This window comes from Peromyscus maniculatus, chromosome 15, assembly GCF_049852395.1.
Source record: "Peromyscus maniculatus bairdii isolate BWxNUB_F1_BW_parent chromosome 15, HU_Pman_BW_mat_3.1, whole genome shotgun sequence".
Lineage (NCBI taxonomy): Eukaryota > Metazoa > Chordata > Mammalia > Rodentia > Cricetidae > Peromyscus > Peromyscus maniculatus.
The window spans coordinates 3,730,637-3,755,776 of record NC_134866.1 but is presented as its reverse complement, the minus strand read 5'-3'; the positions used below and the strand labels follow the sequence as shown (position 1 = coordinate 3,755,776).

Below are 25,140 nucleotides of genomic sequence, written 5' to 3'. Positions count from 1 at the left end.
ATCATCATTATGGTCCTCATCATCACCCTCATCAACATCATTACTGCAACAGTCTTGTAGTCTCTGTAGGTTAGCTGGCCTCTGATTCACACTGCATCGGTCTCAGCTTCCTTCCTGAGTGCTAGGATTGCACAGAGTCCACGCATGGGCCACTGTGTCTTGCTAGAAGGATTATTCCAGTCTTAGTGGTGATGACAAATGCCAAGTGCACCACAAGGGCTTCTGGGACCACAGGAGAAACACTTAGGACAGGACCAAGAGGAGGGAACAGAAGCCAGGATGAGTGTGATGCGTGAACACAAGGGGGGGACGGCACACAGAAGCAGAAACAAAGGCCTAGAGTGACATTCAGGCTTGGGGGCAGGGGTAGTGCGGCGATCCTGGAGGCTGCAGATAACCATGGTGGCTCTTTGATACTGAGGTAAATATTGGAACACTTTTACAGAATACAGGCAAATGACAGCTGCCACATCAGGACCCTGAGATTCTAGACAGAGTCCAGTCACATAGCCTGTGCTCTCCGAGGAGAGAGCCATGTGGGAACTCTGTGAGGAGAGAGCCATGTACTCTGTGGGGAGAGAGCCATGTGGGTACTCTGATGAAGACACAGCCATGTGAATATTCTGTGAGGAAAGAGATATACAGTAAGTTTCTTTGTGGGGAGAGAGAAAATTGGGGTAACTGTAGGGAGTGAGACATATTTAGGGTACTCTGAGAGAGACACAGACCCATGTGGGGTACTCAGTTCACAGACTTAGGAGGTCAAACATATATTTAAAACACTGTGATTAACTTTCTCTGACATGTGGACAGCCCAGTTTTTCTCTCTGCAATGCGGATTTAGTTCACAGGAGGCGGGCAGAGCACCTCTCACGGCTACAATCACTCCCACAGGTGTTCCTTAAGACAGACATGTTTCATCTGAGAAGATATTCCAAGATAAGAGTTTATCAGTTTCTGCAGATAAAATAATTTATATTCAACACCCAAACATTATTAGTCTTAAAAAGATAGACATTATCTGAGCCTAAAATTACATGTTAATCTGATAAAGATGTTGTCTCAAAATGTGTATGTCAATGTCCTAGTGAGACATTTAGTATGTGAGGGCACCAGTGTACCCCAAGTGCCTCAGAAATAAGCCACATTGTGACAATGATCAATTAGTTTTCCCCATTCAATTCCCCAAAGTTCTGAAATTTCACCTTTCCACTGGAAATTAGCAAAATAAGAATTTATTACACCTAGACACGAGTATACAAGTAAGAAATGAAACGTATATTGGCATGCACACACAAGGACGTGCATACAAACACACACACAATCAAACAAGCATGTGCACATGAACCAATACACATAATGTACACAAGGACATACACATACACAAATACACACACACACACACACACACACACACACACACACACACGTATGCCTGTGACTTCAAAGAGGCCATCCCTACCATGTTGAGTACAGTGAGGACGTAGGTGGTAATGTTCCCATGGCCATGGTTCTGCATCATCTTTCTGTCAACCACCACCAGCGTCTCCACATTCAGCTCTTCATTTCTGTGGGATTTCAGGAGGGAGCGCTTGTGCCGGGAGGTAGGCTTGTACTCATCAGGCAAGATGTAGAGGTCATTCTTGGGAGGCTGGGGCATGTCTATGGAGGAATGGGTAGAGAGAAAGCTAGAGCAAACACACAAAGCCACAGTCAAAGCTGATCCTACAGAAGTCTGAAAATTGAATGTTCATGTGGTGATATATTGTGTCCCCCAAATAGATTGTGCGCCCTAACAAAGCTTATCTGAGGATCAGATGAAAAAGCCAGCCACTGTATTAAATATAGAAGTCAGGTAATGGTAGCACATGCCTTTTATTCTAGCATTCAGATCCATGCAGATCTCTGTGAATTCAAGAACACATTGGGAACAGAGCCAGGCATAGTAACACATGCCTTTAATCCCAGCACTAACCATAGAGGTCTGGAGGTCTGGACAGACAGACAGAAAGTGATGCAGCTGGGCAGAGAGAGGAAGTGAGATGGCAGAACAGAAAGGCATATAGGTGTGAGTATACAGGAAGTAGCTCTGTTTGGAGGCTGAGGAGTTGGTGAGGTGAGGTTGACTGTGGCTTTCCTATTCTTCTGATCTCTCAGTTTTTCACTCCAATATCTGGTTCTGTTTTTTTTTAAATAAGACCTTTTAATATTCATCTTACATGTTCATGCTGAACAAGATGATCCCAAGTTTTAAAGACAGCCTGGGCTACACAAAGAAACCAAAACACAACAATAGGATTCTCATATTAGAAGAACACAGAACTGCCAATTCTTTGTGACACAAGATGTGTTAAAGTCACCTTCTAAATTTAAATGAGGTTCATATAATCTTGGAAATCATTGCCAGAACTGACTTCACATGGTTTTGTTCTGAGTTAAAATGAGAGCCGAACCCTCTTATCTAAAACGAGCACGTCCTAGGGCCAAGGACATAAAGGCACAGAGATTTCCAGAGCAGAACTCCTCCACACCGTTACTGGCAGAGCAGCAAGCAGTTTGCTTTCTTTTCCCAGTTGATGCTGGCATCTGGACATAACTAGCTTTCCAATATTCCTCCCAGTCAGTCGTACACTGTTGGGGGCAGCTGCACCCGATGGGTGCTGAACAGTCTAATGAAGGCTGTGAATACTTAGCAGACTTAATAACAGAGCAAACCACACTCTACCCTTGTGCAGTGACTCCTTTAACATGCTTTTGTAATTACGACAATTAACACTATATCAAAAATGATTCACTTTGGAAGATGGCTAAGAAACTGCAGAACCATTTCATGGGGAAGTCTACTTCAGTCCCCATCCTGGTGACCTAAACTTCCAACTATAGAAGATCCCCTATAGAACCTGCTATGAACCAATAGGACTCTGCTTGATTGATGCTCATGGCTGATGCATTTTAAATCTTTTTGTTCATTAAGTTGGAAATACAAATTGAGCATACTAAATTAAAAACTCTGAATCCAGAAGTGACCCAATATCCAAAACTATTTGAGTTGAAACATAAAGCCACAAGTAGAAATCCTATACCATGTCTTTGTGACAAGTCACACCTGAAACCCATATAAACTGAGAACATCCTCTAGAATTACCTCCAGGTACATGTTAAGGCACATTGTTAATAATGAAGTCTCTGTTCAGTTTTGGAATCCATCTCCAAGGTTATTCATTATGTGTACACACAAGTATTCTACAACTCAAAATATGATGAAATATGTAAAATTTCCCATCACAAGTATTTCATCTGTGGGAGACTCACTCACCTGTATCTCAAACCTAAACAAGCCCTAGCTAAGGTTAATGGAAGCTTTGTGACCACTGTAACTTACACACGCATAGACACCCTTGTAGGAGCTGTTCTGGGTCATTCGGCCTCTATATCAGCTACTGTGGAGGATGCTGTGGGACCCCAGATGAAGAGGGAGTAAATACAGCCAACTCCTGGATCTTCTCTGGAAAGCGTTAGCAAAGGATTTCAGGTATGTGTGGTGTGACCTTTAGATCTCTTGGTTTTAACCTCCAGTGGTGGGAAAATGTGTGCAACACAAAGACAGGACACATCAGAGGGCAGGGCAGCCATATTCCCAGTGCTGGCTACAGGGGCAGAATTCTCAGAAGCCCCTGAGAGCAAACACTGTCAGCCTTAGGTCAGTGCTTTCCAAATGCCCTGGGAACATGTGGGTCTAGCTAATGCCATGTCAGCAGACACCCGCAGCTGAGATGATCAAGTTTCCTTCACCAACCATACCTCCAGCCTCAGCATCCACTTTAACTAATTATCTGCATTGGTCATCTGCTTCTAAAGAGAACACGCTCACATTTTTTGAAAGCAGGGGTTCTAATGGGAACAGCCTTTCTATGAGTGACATCCACTTAGAAGAACAGGACCCACCAAGAAGATCAGCGCCAACTCTGCAAGAAGCCAAGCAGGCAAAAGAGGAATGCCACTGAACTTGATTTACTCTGATTTTTCCAGGCCCATCTGAACACAGCCCTTGTAGTTTGTTCATGGGACAAAATGGGTCCAGACACTACATGGGCTCTGATACCTCAGTGACACGTGTCCCTTCATTGAGCACCAGTGGCTTCATCCAGCCTCTTTACTCACCAAGATCCACAGAACACCTGCCAGGCTCTCTCTTCTGCTTCAGAGAGGTAGATCAAGCAACCATGAGAGCCAGAGTAGGTTTGGGCTGGAGGCCTAGGTTGCCTTTGTGCTCCCTGGGAAGGGCCAATCAGGCGATGCCTGAATGCTCAGTCAGAGGAGACTCTAGAGAACTGTGGGTTTCCTGGACCATGAGAACTGGATAACATGCAAACGGGAATTCTCACTGAGGGGTCAAAACAACACGATGCTCATAGAGGCTTGCTGACAAATTGCAGGTAAGTTCTGTGCTCCACTCACCACTTTGATGTGGCAGTGTAAGACTCCAAATATGCATATAAATAAGTTACCTCAGCAGGAAAACTATGTGAGCTTTAATATGTCTAAACCTCAAGTATCGAGTTACTGAGGGGGATGCCAGGGCTCTTGGTTTTGTAAGATGTCTGGCAAGGTCTATAGTTCTGAGATGTGTGTCATTGTAATCTGCTCCCTAGCTTTTTTAAAAAAAAATCATCTGCCACATCCATCCACTACTCATGAGAGATGTAATATGATCACTAGAGTCACCCCTGATGACAGCAGTGACAGTTAGTACACTTCACCTTGTGCAAGACATGCCTTTGATAAATTAAAAGTATCCCATTATCTTACACGATTATCCAAATCATTAAATGCACAAAAATTGCCCTTACATACATTTCTTGCGTCTACCACAGAAATGCTGCTTCCGTGGGAGGTCAAGATGGAAGTTGCCACGGTGAAGATGAGGTCTCGACAGATCTCGCTTCCTGGTGACCATCAGGACTTCATTTTCTCTGAGAGCCTGGGGCTCAGTGGATCTTTTGTACAGTACGTGGGAGGGAGAGCCGGCCTGTGCAGCGGACCTGCTGGCTTTGTCTGTTAGGTGTGGAGGAATTGGCTTTAAAAAGTAATCAGCGTCCTTTGTTCTTATCATGCCTAACTGGAAAAAAGGAGGGGAGAGAAAACACACCACAGTTAGAAGCCACACTAGCTCTCTAGACAGATGGGATGTGCTCTCTTTCTTCCTCCAATATGGCTGGCTCAACAAAGTAACCTTGTGCAAGAAGGGCTGATGAGGAAGGGTAGGAAGGTCCCTGCATACAACCCGAGTTTTCTTCATCTGCACCTTCCCAGAGAGCTTGGGGCACAAAATATAACGTGATTTATAGATGGCATGGGCGTGGGGTGGGGTGGGGTGGGGTGGGGTGGTGTCATAACCAAAGACAGTGGATTTAAGTCACAATTACTTGAACTTTGAGAAAAACCTGTGCACAGGGTTAGATAATGATATTGGCATGTGGTCTCAATAGAAAGAGGAAATTAAAATCTTAATAATTTCCAAAGGTCTACTCAAATGAACTTTAAATTTTTAATAACATGATAAGTTGCAGAAAATATGTTAACAGAATCAATCCAGAACAAAACCTGAAGATCTTAGCACACAAGAAGATCTTTCTAGACAAGATATTGTAGGAATGTGAGATCAATGATTTGAAGAAAACAATAAAATGCCTGTATAGCATAATTGAATAAGAAAAATGACATTTAAAATATGTTGCTGAGACAAATTGAGATTGTATTTTTAGACTTTTAGAATGGCAAACACTTTTAAAGTTTGATAACACAGCTATTGATGACAATGAGAACAAACAGCTGGAAGGCTACACTCTAGAGGCATGCTTCGAGGCTATCCAACACGTCAAGATTATAAACACACCACTCAAGTCTAGGACGTAAGCCTTAACAACCCCTGCCAAATATTTCTTGTAAGCGTGATTTTGTATTGGAAAACACAGCATGCTAGAAAGCTAATTCACCACAATCAAGTGAGGTACCCAGGCAAAGATGGTTCAATATCCACCAGTTAATGACATCATATCAGGATAACGAAGGCCAAACCCATGTGTTCATCACCACAGACGTGGGGAAGGCACTGGATAAGATTCAATTTCCTTTCAGGATAGAATCCCTGAACAAGTTAGGCGTGAAAGGACTGAACCTCTGAATAATAAAGTCCATACTCAAATACAGACCTAAGTATCAGTACTCTAACTGGAGAAATGATAAAGAGTATGTGTGCTATGACCTGGAGCAACATAGAGATGCTGTTTCATCACTTTTATTCGATAAATTATTGGCAGTCTTAGCCAGAGCCATCAACCAAGAGAGAGAAATAAAGGACATTTAAATAGCAAGGGAAAAAGTCACCTAGCTACATGTATCGATGGCAGTGGCCTCAGTTTTCCCTTTTGCCTATGTATCCTCATGATCAAAAGCTATACACAGAAAATCCTGAGTCCATCAAAAATATTTTCAGGGCACAAAGTCAGCCCAGAAAAAATCATCAGCAGTGGGGAGATGGTCTGAGACATCAGGAAAGCGATTGTACACAATAGGAGCAAAGAAGAAGCCCAAAGACTCCCCACAAGGAGAAAGTCCCACACTGATGGAAGACTGAAGAGGACACCAAGAAGAGCATCATTAAGGCTCATGATGGATGAAGAAGATTCAAAACTCTAATTTGTTCTTGTCTATGGGAACTTTGCATTGTTATTATGCTGTTGTTATTCGAGCTTATTTTGATGATTCAGTACATGCAGGATGAAGTGGACACATGGCTAAGTTTGTGACTTCAGGAGCCTGTGACCCATTCTCTTGGGGAGGTTGGGGACAGGGAGTCTCTCTCTCTCACACTGATGCACCAAAGGAAACCCTGTGCTTCCCAGGCTGTCCACATGCGTTTGCAGATTCACACAGGCTGGGTTGATAGGCATCGAGAAACATTTTCTAGATCTTGGGAAAAGGCCAATTTCCATTGTAGGGAACAGTGGTGGGAGGTCTAACAGAAAGCCCAGGCTTCTCACACCAGGGGAGTTAAGCATTAGCCACACAGCTCCTGCTGGAGAAGCAGAAAGGACAAAGGAAAACTTGGTTATCAGTGAGGCAATCAGGACCATGGGGGGTTGGCCCCCAGGGGCCCAGTGTCCATCCAGGTCTGGGAAGTGGCAATGCTTAAAATGTCTGATTAGAACCAGGCAGAGCAAGAGCAGGCTGCCACCCAGGAGCAGCAACTTTGGCCTTCTGGAACTTTCAGCTGAAAGAGGACTCTGCTTTGTAGTCCTACCTTTGTAGTAGTTCAGCTTCCTGTGCTACTCAGATTGGCTTTCTACGCTACTGAAGGCAACCAGTTTATGTATTAAATTTAAAGACAAATCATGATCTACTTTTATAAGCTTTCTCATTTGTGGACAACCCCTTACTTTCCAAAACAACTCTTAGGAAAAAAACAGACCCTCAAATCATTAAGGCCCAGCACAGATGATCCTCCGCCTCTCTAGAAAGCCTAGGGTGGATGTAAAGTAGACGCCTCAGTTTTCATCTTGTGGTTCTAACCTATATTTGCTATGTGACTTTAGATGATACGTTAAACCTCTCCATGGTATTTTGTCATCTAGTTAGTTGACAAAAAGATAGTAGTCTATTCAAAACACATGTTCTAGTAAAGAGTCAGGGAAAGGGGGCTGCAGGAAAGAACAAAACATGCCATTCTTCCCTCCTGATGATCTCAGAGTCTCTTCTGGTGACTGCGGAGTCTCTAAAGGTTTTTCCAGGCCTTCTGAAGCCCCATTCCTGTAGCATGTAACCCCACAATCAAACTCCACCCATCTTTGTGCCGGGCTTGTTTGTAGGTTCCTTGTGGGATGTCGTTGTGCTCTATGATGGCTGTCTAGACTAACATCATCTTTAGCTTCTCAGGTTCAAGCTGTTCTCTGGTGGTTGGGCAAATGGACTTCACATTCAGGCAATGGGGTCCTGAGACAGCAAGAGGAATTTGTGTGTGTGTGTGTGTGTGTGTGTGTGTGTGTGTGTGTGTGTGTGTTACTAATGAATTATTCAAGCATCACATTTGTTTAATTAATAACTTAATTGGTTATGATATCTTATATTTAAATAAGTTTCAGTTTCACTAAACATCTAGAGCACAGTAACTGATAAAAATGATATTCTGGTAACCGTTGAAAAGCAATGGATGATGAAATATTTTAAAAGGTTACTCTATTACCTTGTTTTTCGGCCAGCTTATTCAAGAGAATAAGTAAGTCATGGAAGATGAATTTTTTTTTTCCCTATCAGAGTGTTTCTTTACTGAACCAAGAGGATTAATTTAGGAGCTAAATTAATCATAAGATATCTAGTGCATACCCTGCCTGCACCTCCTCCTAGTGCTGTCAGAGGGTAGGTAGATTATTAACCAGGCTTCAGCAGAAGTTGGAACCTCCTAAGCTTGAACAGGAGCCCTCCCAGGGCCTGCACCTCACAGCCGGCCAGTCCTGTCAATCATTGTCACTGGAAACTTAGTAGTCTCCTGCTGTCCCCATAAGGGAGGGGAGGACGCAGGTATGTTAACCCCGAAACCTGCTGCTTCTCAGTAACATAAGCACATTACTGAAGTGTCAAAACAGAACATCTACTTTCTGGTATTTGCTATCCACAATTAGAAGTTGGTTAGTTTTTATGACCTGTGCACTTGCAGACTACATACATGGATATGGATACATAAGGTATTCATGTAAGTTAAAGGGACCAAACACACATGGAAATGGCATAGAAATGGCTGTATGTTCCATCCATGAGCCATCTTTCCTGCAGTGTGATAGAGTCCACACGAAAGGCTCCCAGATGATACCATGTGCTCTTTCAAGAGAGCTGACTACGCCTCGGCACAGTGATGAAAGGATTGTGTCAGCCTGAACACAACCATTTAGCTCCTAAATGATATTACTTGAACCTGCCTCCTTTTCTCAAAAGCATGAATTGAGGTGCAACATTATACCCATGCCAGGGGGCCTCAGTGATACTTCAGAGACACTACAACAGTCTCAGCATCCAAAAAGCATTTATCAAAACTCAGTTGCTCTCTATTTCCTCGTAACTTCAGGATCAAAATGGACCTGTCCCATGACCGGCACATCATTTGCCACATCTACTCCAAACCACAATGAGTTTTGTTCCAAAAGGACATATGATGGTTTGAAAATAGAAATTCAGCCAAGGTCATTGTAGAAGCTAAAGAAAGCCCAAGTACTTGCCCTCTCCGAGCTGTCTCGGATTGGGTTCTTTTTCTCTTACCATCACACCTGGCTAAGGCTCTGGACTTTCTCAGTGCTGCTTCCTCAGACAATGGGCCGATGTGTTGCTCACAGGGATCACTGTCATCCTCAACCCAAACAAACCTGGGCTTCAGCGTTTTTTGTGACTTAGTCAGGTCTACCCTTGGTTCCTGGACCCTTTCCAATTGCTTGTCTGCCAACTTGAAACACTAATATTTTGACACTTGACACCTCGACAAGGTTTCTCATTCAAGTTTAAACTTGTTGGTTATGGCATTCCTCATGTCACCAGAATGAGGTTTCTCACACACTTGAGTCACTGCTGCAGTGACACCAGATTGCAGCCCAGTGTGGGAGCCCTGACTGCTGGGACATGGGAAGGAGAAAAGGAGAGAAAACCACAGGAGGAGGAGCCTGAGTGCTGGTAGTCGCCTGCAGGCTGATTGGCCATAGAGAGTATTGTCTTACTGTGAGTAGGCCATTGTCAGCGATGCCTGTGACTTCCGGCAGCATTCTGGCTAAAGAACAGGCAGGCTCCAGGGACTTTCTCAGAGTGAAGGCACCCCCCCCCCCTCTTTAGTACTTGTCCTCCATGGAGAGGCTGCCTGGCATGTGAGTTGGAGCACAGACCAGAACATGCACAGCATAGCATTTTCCTCTCAGGAGAGGCATGCCCCAAGGAAGTGCACATGAGGAGTGGGGCTTGGCCATGGGACAAGCGTATCGACAGGGTGCACCATCCTGGGTGACAACCACGTGCAGTGGGTGACAGCCAGAGATGCGGTGCCGTCCAAAACCAGAGCGTGCTCTAAATTTGGAGCTCAGCTTTAGGCATTTCATGTACTTGTACGAATATTCCACATTCTCCAAAACGAGTTTTATCAGTGGCAGGATATGAATATTGGGTCCAGTATTTGAGTTCATTTCTTAAGTTCATGCTTTTTATTTGATTCATAATACAGATAAGGGAAAATTTATTAGGCTAGTCCAAATCACATCCCCTCTTATCTGCTTTGAGGTGGGTTATTAATTAGTAAAGCATTTATTTTTATACTTTTAACTAGATAAAAATAAATGAAAATAAACATGAATATAGAAGTGACTTTGTCTTTGACATCTTCCACAGGACAGGAGTGTACTAAGTCTTAGGAAGTATTTATTGTTTCTGTGCAAATAACAAATATGTAAGGTGAGAAATGGTGTTTTTATTTATGTATTTATTTATTTATTACTTTTTTATTTTTATTTTTATTTTTATTTTATCAAGGGAGGGTTTTACTGTGTAACCCTGGCTGCCCTGGAACTCGTTGTGTAGACCAGGATGGCCTCGAACTCACAGAGATCCGCCTGCCTCTGCCTCCTGAGTGCTGAGATCAAAGGCGTGCGCCACCACTGCCCTGCTCTTGTGTTTTCTATATAAAGAAGTGAACGATAAATGAAGAAATGTTACAGCAGAGGAGCCAGTGCCGCAGCTGAAGGAAACTCTGGGCTGTGTGACTTCTGCTTCCTGTCCTTTCCATGCCTGGCTCCTCTTTGCCACCACCCTGGCCTCATTCTGCGTGAATAAGCAGCTAGGTACACACAGGATCTGGTGATGGCGGCTTAGAGGAAGGGACTGGCATGGACCAGGTGGACAGAGAAGCAGGAAGCACATCCGGTGAAAATGAGACAGAGAAGAAAGACAGAAGGGCAAGGATGGAGGTGGGGCTAAGATCAGAGCCCCGGGGGAGGGGTTCAGATCAGAACCCGGGGGAGGGGCTAAGATCAGAGCCCCGGGGGCGGGGCTAAGATCCGAGCCCGGGGGAGGGGTTCAGATCAGAGCCCGGGGGAGGGGCTAAGATCAGAGCCTGGGGGCGGGGCTAAGATCAGAGCCTGGGGGAGGGGCTAAGATCAGAACCCGGGGGAGGGGCTAAGATCAGAACCCGGGGGAGGGACTGCTCCAGCAGAGAGCCACGTGAGGTGAGAGACCAAGTTACCACCAGCAAGGACTTCACAAGCTCTGCAAAAGGAGACCCAGAGGGCAGTTCTGAGTGAGGGGCTGGTGTCTGCTCGGAAGGTGATTCTAATGCACTACGTGCTCAAGGTGGTTTGAGAGCGTTTGTGTTTAAAAACTACACAATAATGTCATATGATCTTTAAATATAACTTATTCCTAAGCTATGCTTATAAATGGACATTACCCCAGAGGCCCCAGGGTGTCAGGCAATGGACAGTGAATGTGGAGATTCTTTTCTGTGTCTTCCTTGGTGCTTCCTTGGCAGTGAGAGCGCTTGAGACTTGAATCATAAGAACACAGAGCAACCAAGACTGGACAATTTCCCCATCACCACTAAGGTCCCCCCCCCCACCTCCGACACACACACACACACACACACACACACACACACACACATCACAACAAGAAATTTTATCCTGGCAATATTCTAATCATTATTAATATAGTTTCCATTTTCTGAACTTATATTCTACATCAGGATGATATTTTTTATTTATTAGCACACAGGTCAGCAGTTCTCAACCTATGGGTAGCAACCCCTTTGGGGTTGATGACCTTTTCACAAATGTCACTGAAGACCATCAAAAAACACAGATATTTACATTATAATTTATAACAGTAGCAAAATTACAGTTATGAAGTAGCAACGAAATGAATTTTATGGTTGAGGGTCATCATAACATGAGGAACTGTACTAAAGGGCCACAGCACTCAGAAGGTCCTAGCTGTTGATTTAAAAGTTGCAGAAACTGATGCCAACATGGCTGGAATAACCCATGTACCATGTAATTTTTTTTCTTTCACACCCTTGGACATTCTTCATAATACACACAAACACAAGCTCTTCCTAGGTATAAAATATCAATCATCAAGGTCTTCCTAATGCAGTCTTTAAACACAGACAGGCAGTGTCCAAGTTTGCTCCTCTTACAGTGGAAAACACCATGACCAAGGAGACTTAGGCAGGAAGAGGTTGATTTACCTCACAGTTTATAGACTATAATGCAGGAAAGCCAGGGTAAGAACGGAAGGCAGAAGCTTAGAGTCTGGATTTGAAGCAGAGACCATGGAAGAATGGTGCTTGTTGCTTTGTTCCCTGTGGCCTGTTCAGCCACTTCCTCATACAGTCAGTACCATCTGCCCAGGATGACACTGCTCACAGTGGGCTGGGTCCTCCTACATCCATCATTAGGCAAGAAAGTGGCCATCAGCCTTGCCTACTAATGGGGGCGGCATCTCAGTTGAGGTCCCCTCTTCCTAGGTGACTCCAGTTTGTGTCAAATTGACAAAAACTACCCAGCACAGACGGAAAATGACTGGATCCAGGAGACTGAGCCATGTGGTGGCATTCCATGGATCCACTCAGGGTTGAAACATCATGATGTCATGAACATTCCCACATCTATCACTTAGCTGCCTCATGTCCCATGTCTCTAAGTTAGTTATGTGCCCTAACTTTCAGTTTACACACCAGGAAACCACAACAGTTGTTAACAGCCTTATTAAATCATTAATTTCGCAGTAAAAGGTTCAGATGGAAGTCATACTAACTGAATCAAAATGGCACATGTTTAGGCATCCTGTTTGAGAAGGACTCTGCCCTAGGAAGGAGGCAGTTTCCCTGCTGAGAACTAAGCCACTGACTATAAAGCACAGTCAGTCGGCCCCTCTGTCTTCAGAGAGAAGTGGGAAAGGATGCCAGAGACCGAGGATACACAATGCAACTCTTCTGCTCAGGGTTTAAGGCCCACTTGAACCAGAGTCAATGTAGACCAAAGCTACACAACCTGACTTGCTACAACACAGGGAATTCTGTGAAAGCAGTGGCCACTGCCCCCATTCAATACCCTCCTTCCAAACTATTTTGGGTGATAAAATTAGCCAACGGAAGGGTGAGGGTCAATGGGACCCCCTGAAAATATAATTGTCTTAGAAGTAAAAGCAATGTGAGCATAGTGATAGCTTTGGAGTGAGTAAACAGCAAGGAGAGTGGGACATTAAGACAGCTCCCCGATGCTGACACCAATCCCTTAAAGTCAGAGAGTTACACTCAGTAGATGTGAGGCAATATCTCACAGCAGTTTAGCAGGAGCCAATGAGAGTATGACTGTTCTCTGCAGAGCTGATGTGCCGTCATCCACTGTAGAGTCCAAGCCAGGCCCTGATGGCACATAGCCAGCATGGATAGAGGCTCAAGAAGCAACGTGATGTCAGTTGCCCATGCTAACCAGTGGATCAGAAAGCAAAGCACAAAGAGAGGCTGGAGATGAACAGGACAGGAAGACTCTGCAATGGCTGTGGCTGTGCTATACAGACTCTCCTGCGATGGATTCTCGGGTCCTGAATTTGCTTACTCATAAAACAAAGGATCATTTTAAAAATTTTTATTTTACTGTCATGAGAAATTCACACATAAGCACTGCATCGACATCACTCCCATCTCCCTGCTGATCAATCCCTCCTTCCTGACTCTTCTCCTAACTTCATGGCATCTTCTTATACAATTATTATGGTCACATATATACTTAAATAGGCACACATACATGAATGGATCCATTTAGCATTGCTCGCATGTATATGTCCAAGAATGACCAGGTAGGGTTATAAACTCTTCAGTAACGTAAGAGTTTTTAAAAACACAGTGAATGACCACCAAAAACCAGAGAGGGGTTGATGTAAAAGGAATTTAGAATAAACAAATAAGGAAATAATTAAAATCGATGCAATTAAGGAACAGACGATCTCCAACAACCCAAAATCTAGCTTTTATGCTGAAATAGGCATCCTTGTGGAAACGTAGTGAGCAGAAACACAAAGAGAGCCAAGAGAACTGGCATCGTAATGAGATATGGCTGGGAATTTCAGTGGCGGTCCCCTCTCTGAGAGATTAAATGCACCACTGCCTGAACTCTATGTCAACCTACTACACTTGTCAGCCTCATGGTCTTCCTCTCTCTGATCAACCTGCTGCAAGCATCTAGTCCATTACACAAAACCTTCTATCTGCCCAGTCACTATCTGGATACGGCAATCTATCAATACATGTAGCTACGTAAACTTAAATTTAGTGTAAATTGAAAAAAAATTAAAATTCAGTTCTGAATAGATCAATAGACCTTCAGGGTCAACTTTAACCACAGAGAAACTTCAGCTGTAGCCTGTCGGTCCTCATATGTAGCCAGCATATCGGACAGCATGCATTCCCATCATGGTGTAACGCTCCGATGGACCATCTCAGAGCACTGCTCTTGAACAACTAACTAGTCATGGGCCGGTTTCAGAACACGGCCTGAGATTTTCCTGCAATATTTATCTGTGAAGGGGAGTATATGATGTACAGCAAGGAACAGTTTTGTTTCAGTTGGATTGAGGATTGACCTCAGGACCTTATTTTGCAGGGTAGGTAGGTGCTTTTGCCACTGGAGTGGAGCCTCCAGCCAGCCGAGAAGAATCTTCACAACTGTGCAATGTAGCATTTCAACAATGTTGCCACAGTGGAAACATTTAGAGCCTGCTATCCTAGACTGATTCCTTAATAAGACTGCTCTGGGTTGATGCAAAGCTATGTGAACTAACAGCAATAGACAGAAATGTGCAAGTAAGTGACCCTCTACTCAAGGCGCTGGACATTATTGCTGTTACCAAACACAATCTATGAAATATGTCACCGATGGAATTTACCTTTCCAAAGTTTTCTGGCTCTTGGACATTGGTTGAAGTCCATATAGTGGAAGAAACTCTGTCCTTTTAATCGAGGTTCGTGGGTGTATCTGTTTACCACACTCTCCAGCACAAACCCAGGTATATGTCTGTACTGTAATTCCTCAGCTGGCAGTGGTTTCCACTGGACATGATGACTCCAGCACTTGGTGTGTTTTTCTCTAGGGCTTGAATTGTGTGCGTGTGTGTGTGTGTGTGTGTGTGTGTGTGTGTGTGTGTGTCCCGTGTGTATCAGAGCATATAAGCATATGTTGACAGACTTGCTTCCTGTTTCAGGAAACAGGATAAATCTAGCTGTTTTACTGTGTCACTGTGCAGTCAATATGCCTACTTCACACAGGTAGAGGGAAACATTAGAGTTAGCCGTTGAGATCACAGGACAGCTTTTGAACAAGGAAGTGCTGTTTAGAACCAGCCAACAGGACAGACATAGCTTGGGTGGGACTCAATGCTGGGAGGAAGTGACCAAAATTCCAAGGGTACTGTGGCAAGTCACAGAAGAGGACACTGATTGCTGGGACACACATTGCTAGGTATGTTCTGGCAGGAGTTGGCCACAGTGGCCAGGCGAGTCGGGAAACAGCCAGCCAGCAACCATGTTTTCTAGTAGAAGCTGTGTGTTCTGAGGGTCTTGTCACTTGGCCTTGCAGGAGGGTTCTGAATGCATGCACCTTCCCCTCATACCCTGCACCACCCCTGTGTGACTGCCGGGCTCCTGTCTCTCCACTTAAGGAGAGGCTGGGAAATCTGTGGTGGGGTCATGTAGCTGACACTTAGCTCATGAGTCAGCTGCTTTTTCCCCTGTCAACACTATCCCTGAGGCAGTGTTTCCTTTCTCCCAAGTCATGCAATATACATCATCTACAGCAGAGCCCTTTAAGCTCCAGGCTCCCGGAATGGATGTACTGTGTACCTATGCATGTTAGAGGACTGTGCTTTTTTGTTGATTACCTATAATGCAATTCCTTCTGTCCCACATTATCACCCAGAGTCTATGGAACAGATGAACAGTGGTGTTTAGCAGCTATTGTTATAGAGAAATGGAAGCCAGAGGAATCTGAATGCCTATCCACCCATGAGTGAATAGAAAACTCTCGAAACATACACACAGTAGATGCCCTTTAGCAATAAAATGAATTGAAGAGCTGAGAAAAACTGCCCTGTGGATGAGTCCAGATACACAATGCTGAGAGAAGGCAATCAGAGCCACTCCCCAGCTGGTGGGATATCTAAAGCAGGCGGTGGAGGTGGGAAACAGTTTGCATGATTGCCATGCTTGAGTGGGAATGGGGAGTGAGTGCCAAAGGAATGGGCTTTTTCTGGGACAACAACAATGGCTAAAATCAGATTATGGGGACCAGTGAGATGAATCAGCAATTCAAAGTACTTGCTGCTCTCGCGGGGGACCTGAGTTCAGATCCTAGCACTCATAACAGTTGCCCAACCATCCATAACTCCAGCTCCAGGGGAGTTGCACTCTCTTCTGGCCTCTGGGGGTACCCACACACATGTGACAGACAATTGCACACCAGACAGACATACATGCACACAGATACAAACTTTTAAAATCAGATTATAGAGAAGGTTTTTGGGTGGCCATGTAAACTACTCAAATGTTAGTGAATTATGCACTTGAAGTGGTAAGGTTTTGTTACATCAACTATAACTCAAGAAAGTGTTTAGAAAATAAAGAATCATGAGCTCCTGGGGGTGTGACTGAGAAACTGGGGGTCCTGCACCTCTGGGATCCTAGGCTGACCACTTCCTCTATGTTTTTGCCTTGGGAAGTTCAGCAGAGCTAAGATGAAGTCATTCTGAGAAACATCCTGGGGAGACACACAAGCTAGCCAGCAACATGCAGATATCTAAATGCTGATGGAGGGCCACACTGTCTACAGAAAGACAGTTGGAAAAGCAAGGAGGGATGGGGACTCAGTCGGCTCCACGAGCAAGCAAGGTGTGCACTCAAGTAGCTTCCCTTGACTCTGGGCAGGGCAGAAGGGTCTGTCTGGCATGCCTTTGAGCACCATCACTCTAGAGGGCAGCTGGGATCTGAAAGCATATGACCTTTCCCATGCTGACCCAGTGGAAGGTGGCAAGAAGGTCCCTGAGTTCCCTGCTGTAGAGACAGAACATAAACTGTCACCGAAGGAAGTGTGAGATGAAGAGTGTTACCTAGGAAACTGCCACCTCCTCCACATTTGCCCACAGCCCCTTTTATTGAAGAAATCCAAGATGCTTTCCCTTCTCTGGATGATCTGAATGAGCAGGTGTGGGCTGTGCTATGAGAACATGAACGCTCCATGAGAGTCGCAAGCCCTGACACCAAGACAAGCCATATGCCTTGCCCATGTATGTGCCTATGCTCTGTTGGTCATCTGTGTTTTCTGGAGCTGAGAGCAGATGCTACTGCTAAAAAAAGTGTGGTTTTCTAAGTTATCTACCAAACACAATCCAATTTCATACTGTGTTTAATGTAATGTCCACTTCCTTGTAGCTGGAGAATTTCTCCTCAGCTCTAAGTCCTGCCAGTCCCAGAACCCACTTATAAAATAAACACACAGACTCTTACATTATTTAAACTGCTTGGCCATTAGCTCAGGCCTATCATTGTCTAGCTCTTACTCTTATATTTAGCCCATTTCTATTAATCTTTACTTTGCCACATGGCTCGTGGCTTCCCGGTACCTTCCATCTTGCTTGTCATGGCGGTGGCTGGCAGGTCTCTCCTTTCCTTCCTCCTTCCTCAATTCTCCTCTCTGTTAGTCCTGCCTATACTTCCTGCCTGGCCACTGGCCAATCGGTTTTTTATTTATTGACCAATCAGAGCAACACATTTGCCATACAGAATATCCCATAGCACTTCCTAATTTATTTTCAAACAAGTTAGCTTTAGACACCTGAGCTTCCTGATGCAAAAGTCACTGAGGAATTTCAAAATGCAAGCTGACCACTGTCTCCTCCTTTCACTGTATGAACTGAGCAGGCGGTCTTCAAAGGCCATTTGCTCATGGCCTGGAGATGGTCATCTGTACCAACACTGTGTTACCTTACTTCTGTTACACATGTAAAAATCTAGGCAGTTGCTTTAAACATCTGTTACTACGGAGACCAAACCGCACCATTCATAAATTCCAGACCCAGTTATGCATATGTCTACATATGTTCTTGGTCACGTCAGCATCCCAGGAGGATTATAAATGTTAGGACAGATGGTATTTTCAGACTTTTAAACTCAAATAGCAGGATCTTCACCCAAGTGGATGTGACCAATGATACTCAAGAAGATCTTTGTAGAAGTGACAATACATACACACATGGACTTTTAACGAACACATCCCTAACAAGCTATTGTCAAGAATTTATTATGCAAATAGTATTTTGTTTTTCTCCTTAAAACACTGATGTCACAGTAGCCTAATTAGCCCACAAGAACCCAGGATATTCTTCATCTGCAGGAGGTTTATTTACTGCTGAAATGCTTGAACAGACCCATTGCTTCTAGAAGAACAAAAGTGAAAAACAAAACAAGCAAAGGAAAGGATAAAAACTAAGGTTAGCAAACAAACACCCAGCAAATAGCAAAAAAAAAAAAAAAAAAAAACCCGCCCAGCCTAGGTTTGCAGTCAGTCACCGCTGTCTCTCTAAGCCACCATGGTACTGTCTTTGGGAACCTAAGCTTCCAGTGAAGAAAGGATATTTTGCCCCTGAAGATTCAAGGGAACCACAAAGGCATGGCAATGTTTTCCTCTTGCCACCTCATGGCCAGAAAGCCAATCTTTTTGGAGATAATATAAGTAGGTTGCCCAGAATTTTAAAGACACGTTTTATATTAACTAGCACTATAACTGATTTATTATATATTTATTTATTTATTTATTTATTTATTTATTTATTTATTTATTTATTTATTGTATAACTCCTTTATTAGCTGTAGTGGTTGCAGTTGTCTCAACCACAGAAACCATAAATATAGCTGACCCTAAACATAGCATGGGTCATCTATGTCATCTCTCCCATAATCATCTCACACAGTGACTATCTGGTGACTTTGCTGCTCATCTTTTGAGAGTTAGGACTTGCAGAAAACTCAAAAGAGGATGACCATGGCTCCAGCTAGCCCCCACAGACTCGCCAGCTCTTTATACATTTTTGGCTCAAAGAAAGAATTTCTCTGAATAGACAGTTTTCAAGTTATTAGTTGGCACACAGATACAGAACCTTGGGGAAAGGTGGGTGGAATTTCAAAGGAGAGATCCACCTGCTCCAAAAGCTGTCCTCCCATCCACTCTCTGTAGTCAACCATACTTCATATACATCAAGGTCTGCTGAAGGCTGAAGGCTGGCTCTGTGTATGCATTTTCTCCTATAGTCCAGGTCCACCATGCTGGAGCGCTGAGCCAGCCCTGAAATGAATGCTTGAAACCTGTAATCATTCCTTCAGGAAAGCAAGCTCCTCTTAAACCTTATGACTAAATATTGTGACCAGAGTATATGTAAGACCTTAAAATAGTAAATGGTCTACAGAGGAGAGTCACGTTTCTTCCCAGATGTCAACCATGGCATTCCCAGAACAGTTCTCAGCTATCAAGGTCCTTCCTGCTCAGGTCACTCCAAGGTCACTCGTCTCTGAAAGGACAGCCTTGTAAAGCCATTACATATGAGTGTGTTAGAGTGAGTGTGGGTGGGTATGGTATGGGTGAGCATGAGGTGTGTGTGTGTGTGTGTGTGTGTGTGTGTGTAGAGTAAGAATGTGTCTGGGTAATGGTGGCACATGCCTTTAATCCCAGTACTTGGGAGGCAGAACCAGGCAGATCTCTGTGAGTTCGAGGCCAGCCTGGTCTACAGAGCGAGATCCAGGACAGGCACCAAAACTACACAGGGAAACCATGTCTCATAAAACAAAAACAAAAAAAAAAGAAAAAAAAATGTGAATGTGAATGTGTGATGTGTATGGTGTGTGGATGTGTAGGTTGGAGTATATGGGTGTGCTGTTACCATGACACTTTTTTCATGTCTATTGTTGCCACAGTCAGACTGGAAGAGTTACTGCCAGGGCCACAGCTGTGTACAGGTCAAGACAGCTGTGTACAGGTCAAGGCAGCTGTGAAGGCCCTGAAGTAAGAAAATAACTGTGGGTGGGATTCAAACTTCTGGGCTTCTGCATTGCTTTTTGGTTTAATGTGTTGCATTACTTTATATGTGTTTCTTTCCTCCTCCTTCTCATCTTTCTTCTCCTTCTCTCCCTCTTCTCTTCTTCCCTCTTCTCCCCCAACTAAATAATGTTGTATCAGGAGTACGGTTACTAGAGCTGTGATTGTCACAGATGCCTTCCAAACTCTTTCAAGGAAATGATTTACTGAGCTAGGTTGTGTAGTATTTCCAAATTGTCCCCCACATACACACCACAACGTTTAAGACATGGGTTATATATATTTAAATTATTTGGTTGATAAGATCCTTTGTTACCCAACCAGTCACCAAGACTCCAAAGATATTGATGGGAAATGTCCTTGAAGGAGGAATGTGTGCTGGGTGGAAAATTCCTCACATTCCAGAGTCGATGGGCCATGGGGCTGGAATTTGGGCTCCTCCTGCTAGATGCCAGCTTTTGGCAGGTCACATGCTTGATTCCCTTTGTGTAAGATGGTGTGGTTCTTAATACTCATTGTCAGCTTGACTCAAGTTCTAACCAACTACTAGACACACCACTGAGCATTTCTGTGAGATGCTTCCAAAGAGAATCACACATGAGGAGGGTAGCCCATCCTGAGTGTGAGTAGCTCTCTATGGCCTGTAGTCCCATACTGAATAAAAAGGAGAAGGGAAAAGCTGGCTGAAGAGCAGCTTCCTGACTGTGGCTGCAACATGGTCAGCTGAATCTTTAGTCCCATCTCCTAACCCAAGAATAAAGTACCAATCACACCTACAACACCACCACCTTACCCTTGTGTGCACTGTGTCTATCGCAGATAAGTCATGGCCACTCAGCTCCATGACAGAGCCTGATATGGTTCCACCTTGGATATGGTGGATAGAAGATGGAACCAGAGAAACCAAAAGTGGTTGGGGGTTGACACTGAAACAAAGTCAAACAGAAAAGACTTCTGAGTCTCCAGATCTAATCCACTTTGCAGTCGGCGGCCTGATCGTGAAATGCAGTCAGTGAATAATTGCCAAATAAGAGGATTAATTTGAAAACAGTACGAACGAACAGGATATCCTGTTAAAAATGAAGCTATCACACTTCTCTCACGGTTGGATACAGATTTAAGGTAGGATGCCCATTGTAGTTTTGCTGTCATTTATATTGATATCACATCGCACATAGTGTGAGATACGTTTATGAGAGTGACACTGTAATTTTAATTGTCATATTGTAATTGTGCATGCTTTTAGGACCTTTTGACACTTAAATTACAGTCTGGGAGATTAGTGACTTGCTCACACTTAAAAACAAAAGTGTTTAAGCTGTCTCAGACAACTATAGTTTCCAAGTGCATGTGGTAGCACAGGGCGCACAGGGCTCTTAGATTCCCTGCTGAGGTCTAAGCTGGATTCTCCTGTTCGGCCACTACTGACAGGAATCAGCCAGAGGCTTTGCTGGGGCTTCTCAGCTGTTTGCCTTTCACTTTTCAGTTTTTAGTCAATATTTGGAGTACTTCCCCTAATTTAAATACATGCCAACTATTACATAATTCCAATCAGTATTTTAGACTCACATTCATTGGACACCGTGGCCCTATTGACTCCCGTATCCATGTTCTGTTATTTCCAAACAGTAGAGTTGAGTGAGGTTGTTTAGAAAACAAATGCATTTGCAGTCCTAAGACTTTCAAGCCCCCAGAGGTGTTTGTGTTCCTTCCAGGAGGAAGAGACATGACCAGCACCCCACTGGCCTTTCCTACTTACAGGGAGGGCAGGAAACCTCAAAGTGCAGGAGATCTGGGTGCTTAACTTTACTAAAATGAGTAACACTAGGAGCTCTTTCCTAATTAGCATATCAGACTGCTGGAGCAAGAGGAGGGAAGCCCTTATTGACATTAGATCCAAACCGCTTTTAGCTGGTAAACATACAGCCACATTATGTATCCCAGCAACATTAGAGATGCTGACAGTGTGGTATATGGGCACAGGAAATGTTAAACTGCAGTACTGGTCTTCAGGAACAGATAATGTCTGCGAGCCCGTGCATGGCATGGGCATTGCCCTTTATAGTTAAGCATTTACTCTTTATTTTCTCGAGTCTTTCTTCTACAAGTGTACATTTCAATGAGGAATAGAACTGGGCTGTAAAATATGCAAGCTTCTCTTTTGGCTTATTATTCCACAATCCATCACTCTTTATTTTATTGCCTAGTGATGACCTTCAGAGAGAATAGCCAAAACTCCCCAAGCTTCAGTTACATAATCTCTGCAAATAAAACCAGGGTTATAGCTCCTTTGGCTGCTGCACTGGGAATACAGAGTCAGATGTTAGCTGTTCTGGGCACTTTATTCATTTACGACTCCTTGTTATACACAAAGTGATCTCCCAGGTGTTGAGGATACACAATTGCTTTCAAAGGGTGGGCATAAATAGCTGTCCTAAAAGTGTGTAAACGATGGGTTACACTGGAGAAGACCTGACTAAAGGGTTGGTATTTATACTTCTAGTTGCTCACTATAATTCGAATAACGTTTCTGGAGAAAACAAACTATTTTCGAATTTGGTTTGCATTCCATTGTGGGACTTCACTGACGGTTAGCATCAGCCATATTTGAATTGCAAAGAGTGATGATTTTCTTTGCCTTGTCTGTACTATATCCTTTACTAATGGGCATGCTGAGGAGAGCAGGATCACACTTTTCCTCTGCATGTCCTGCAGTAGGGACTTTGATGTAGCCTTACTTGACACTCACACATCTACTTGAGACCCCTACGAACCATGATTAATGGAGACTGAAGCTCTGTGGACAGCAGCTGGGCTAGCGAGAGGCATCAGATTGGATGAAAGCATGTCAGTCCCACACAGGGTGCTTTTTTTCCATTCTAATTTTGTTTCTCACTGTGCTTTCTTCCTGCTTCTTGGTTGAATTCCATCTCCATCAATCTCTTCTCTGACTGTAGTGATCGATCAAGTTTCCCAGTTTATCTGTTTTCCAAGGCAAACTCTATGATTCTTGACTGTATGTGCTCTAAAAGGAATGTTCACACTTAGTCCTTGTTATGTTAACGTCTTCATAGTGTCACCTGGGGAATTTCAGTGAGGGGTTGTGTGGATCAGGATGGTTTGTGGCCATGTCTTTTGGGTACCGTCTGGATTATGTTAACTGATATAGAAAGGCGCCATCTAAAATGGGCAGCAGCACCCCCCATGCTTGGATCATGAACTATAGAGAGGAGAAGGTGAAAGGTGAGCATAGGTATGTGTGTACGCGTTTCTCTCCCCCCGAGTGTGGGTGTGATGTGATCATCTGTTTTAGCTTCTTCATTTCACACTGTCATGGGCTGTATCCTAGAATTGTGAGCTAAAACAAGCCTGTGATCTTCTACATTGCTTTTTCTCAGAGTATTTTGTCTCAGCAGCAGAAATAAAACTCAGATAGTTCTGCATGCTGGTTGAAGAACTGCTTATTAGATGGCTCACTTCCCTGACAGAAGGAAATTAATCTCTAGTGTGTTTATTATCTTACACCAAGTGGCCTCTCTCCATTCCTGAAAGGACAGAAAGTATGTCACCTGCCACTTTCACAGAGGACTCAGCATGGTAGGAAGGTCCATTCTTGGGATGCTGACACATGAGACTCACTCATTCTTGCCCTATGCTTGCTGATTAAGGAAGACGGAAGTCTGAGAGACTCTCACAGCCATTGTGGCCACTCATTATGCTCTGGAAGGCCCAGAGACAGAATTGCACAGATACCTTGTAGTTTCCTAGAGCATATTTAATCAATGCCTTATGTCAGCCAAAGATCAATGCAAATTTGTAATTCAGAAACTATTAATGAAGTTTTCTGTCAATCATTTCATCATATACATAAAGCTGAAAACCAATCAGCTTATAGAATGTTTAGTTTTGTGACAAATTAGCATTCCTTTTTTCAAAATTCTTAAGACTTGATCTGATGGTAACTCTATTAGGTTTACTTAATGTTGATTGAGAAATACAAATCCATTATTTTTTAAGGGGGGGAGTAGGGTTTCTCTGTGTAGCCCTGGCTGTCTTAGAACTCACAGAGATCTGCTTTCCTCCACCTCCTGAGCTGAAGAGATGACTCAGCTTTTAAAGGCTAGGCTCACAACCAAAATCAGAGTGATTTTTTTTAAAACAGCTATCTTTTATTTAATTTCCTATAATTCTATCAAAGTAAAAATATATTTAATTTCCTATAATTCTATCAAAGTAAAAAAAATTATGAAATTATCACCAATTTTGCTAATGACTTAAAGGCTTGGATTTATTTGGTTTAGTGTTTTTTAAAACACTTGATGTTATTCCTTAAAAATTTTAAAGAAATGAATTTCCTAAAAATTAAAATAAAGCCAACCACCAACAAAGCAAGATGGCAGTAAGTGCCAAGTGATGACATTATTCTAGATTCCAATAAAATTTGGTACATCAATATAGACCTGAAAAAACTGGGGAAGTAACATACAAACAGCAGTGGCTGGTAGTTCAGAGTTCACTCTTGAAATGTTGGTGCCTGAGAATCATCCGCAGTGAGGAAGGACAGGCCCCTGCGGATGTATAAACTCGCTTTGATTCAGACTCTGGCCTCAGGTCATGGGTAATGATTCCCCAGTTGCTCCTTCTGGAATGATTTAGAGCTGCCAAACTCACAGATGGAAAACACACACATGCACTCGTACATACAAGTCCCCTGAGCGCCAGTTTATCCCTGTACATGTCATTAGATACAGCCTCAAAGCCTCCTGGGAAAAAATCACACTGCTTTTCATTTCACACAAAGAGCACACTTTTTAACCAGTAAGACGGCAAGCACAGCCTGCCCGGAGAGAAACACCTGTGCACTCCAGGTCTCCACAGCTCCATCCCACCTACAGAAAAGCTCACCCTGCCTCACAAGGCCTAGGCCTGAGACAGGCTTACCCTCCCCTGTCTTGAAGTAGGATGAGTAGCTTGTGGGGTC

General features: G+C 43.7%; 1 protein-coding gene across 1 annotated transcript in view; it reads right to left on the bottom strand.

The window, feature by feature from the left end:
- The window catches only part of Adamts16 (ADAM metallopeptidase with thrombospondin type 1 motif 16), a 121,481-nt gene that overhangs the window by 76,645 nt on the left and 19,696 nt on the right, over positions 1–25,140 (bottom strand). Inside the window, 2 exon segments of the mRNA XM_006987784.4 lie at positions 1,463–1,662; positions 4,855–5,119. Coding sequence (XP_006987846.3) covers positions 1,463–1,662; positions 4,855–5,119 — 465 coding nt within the window.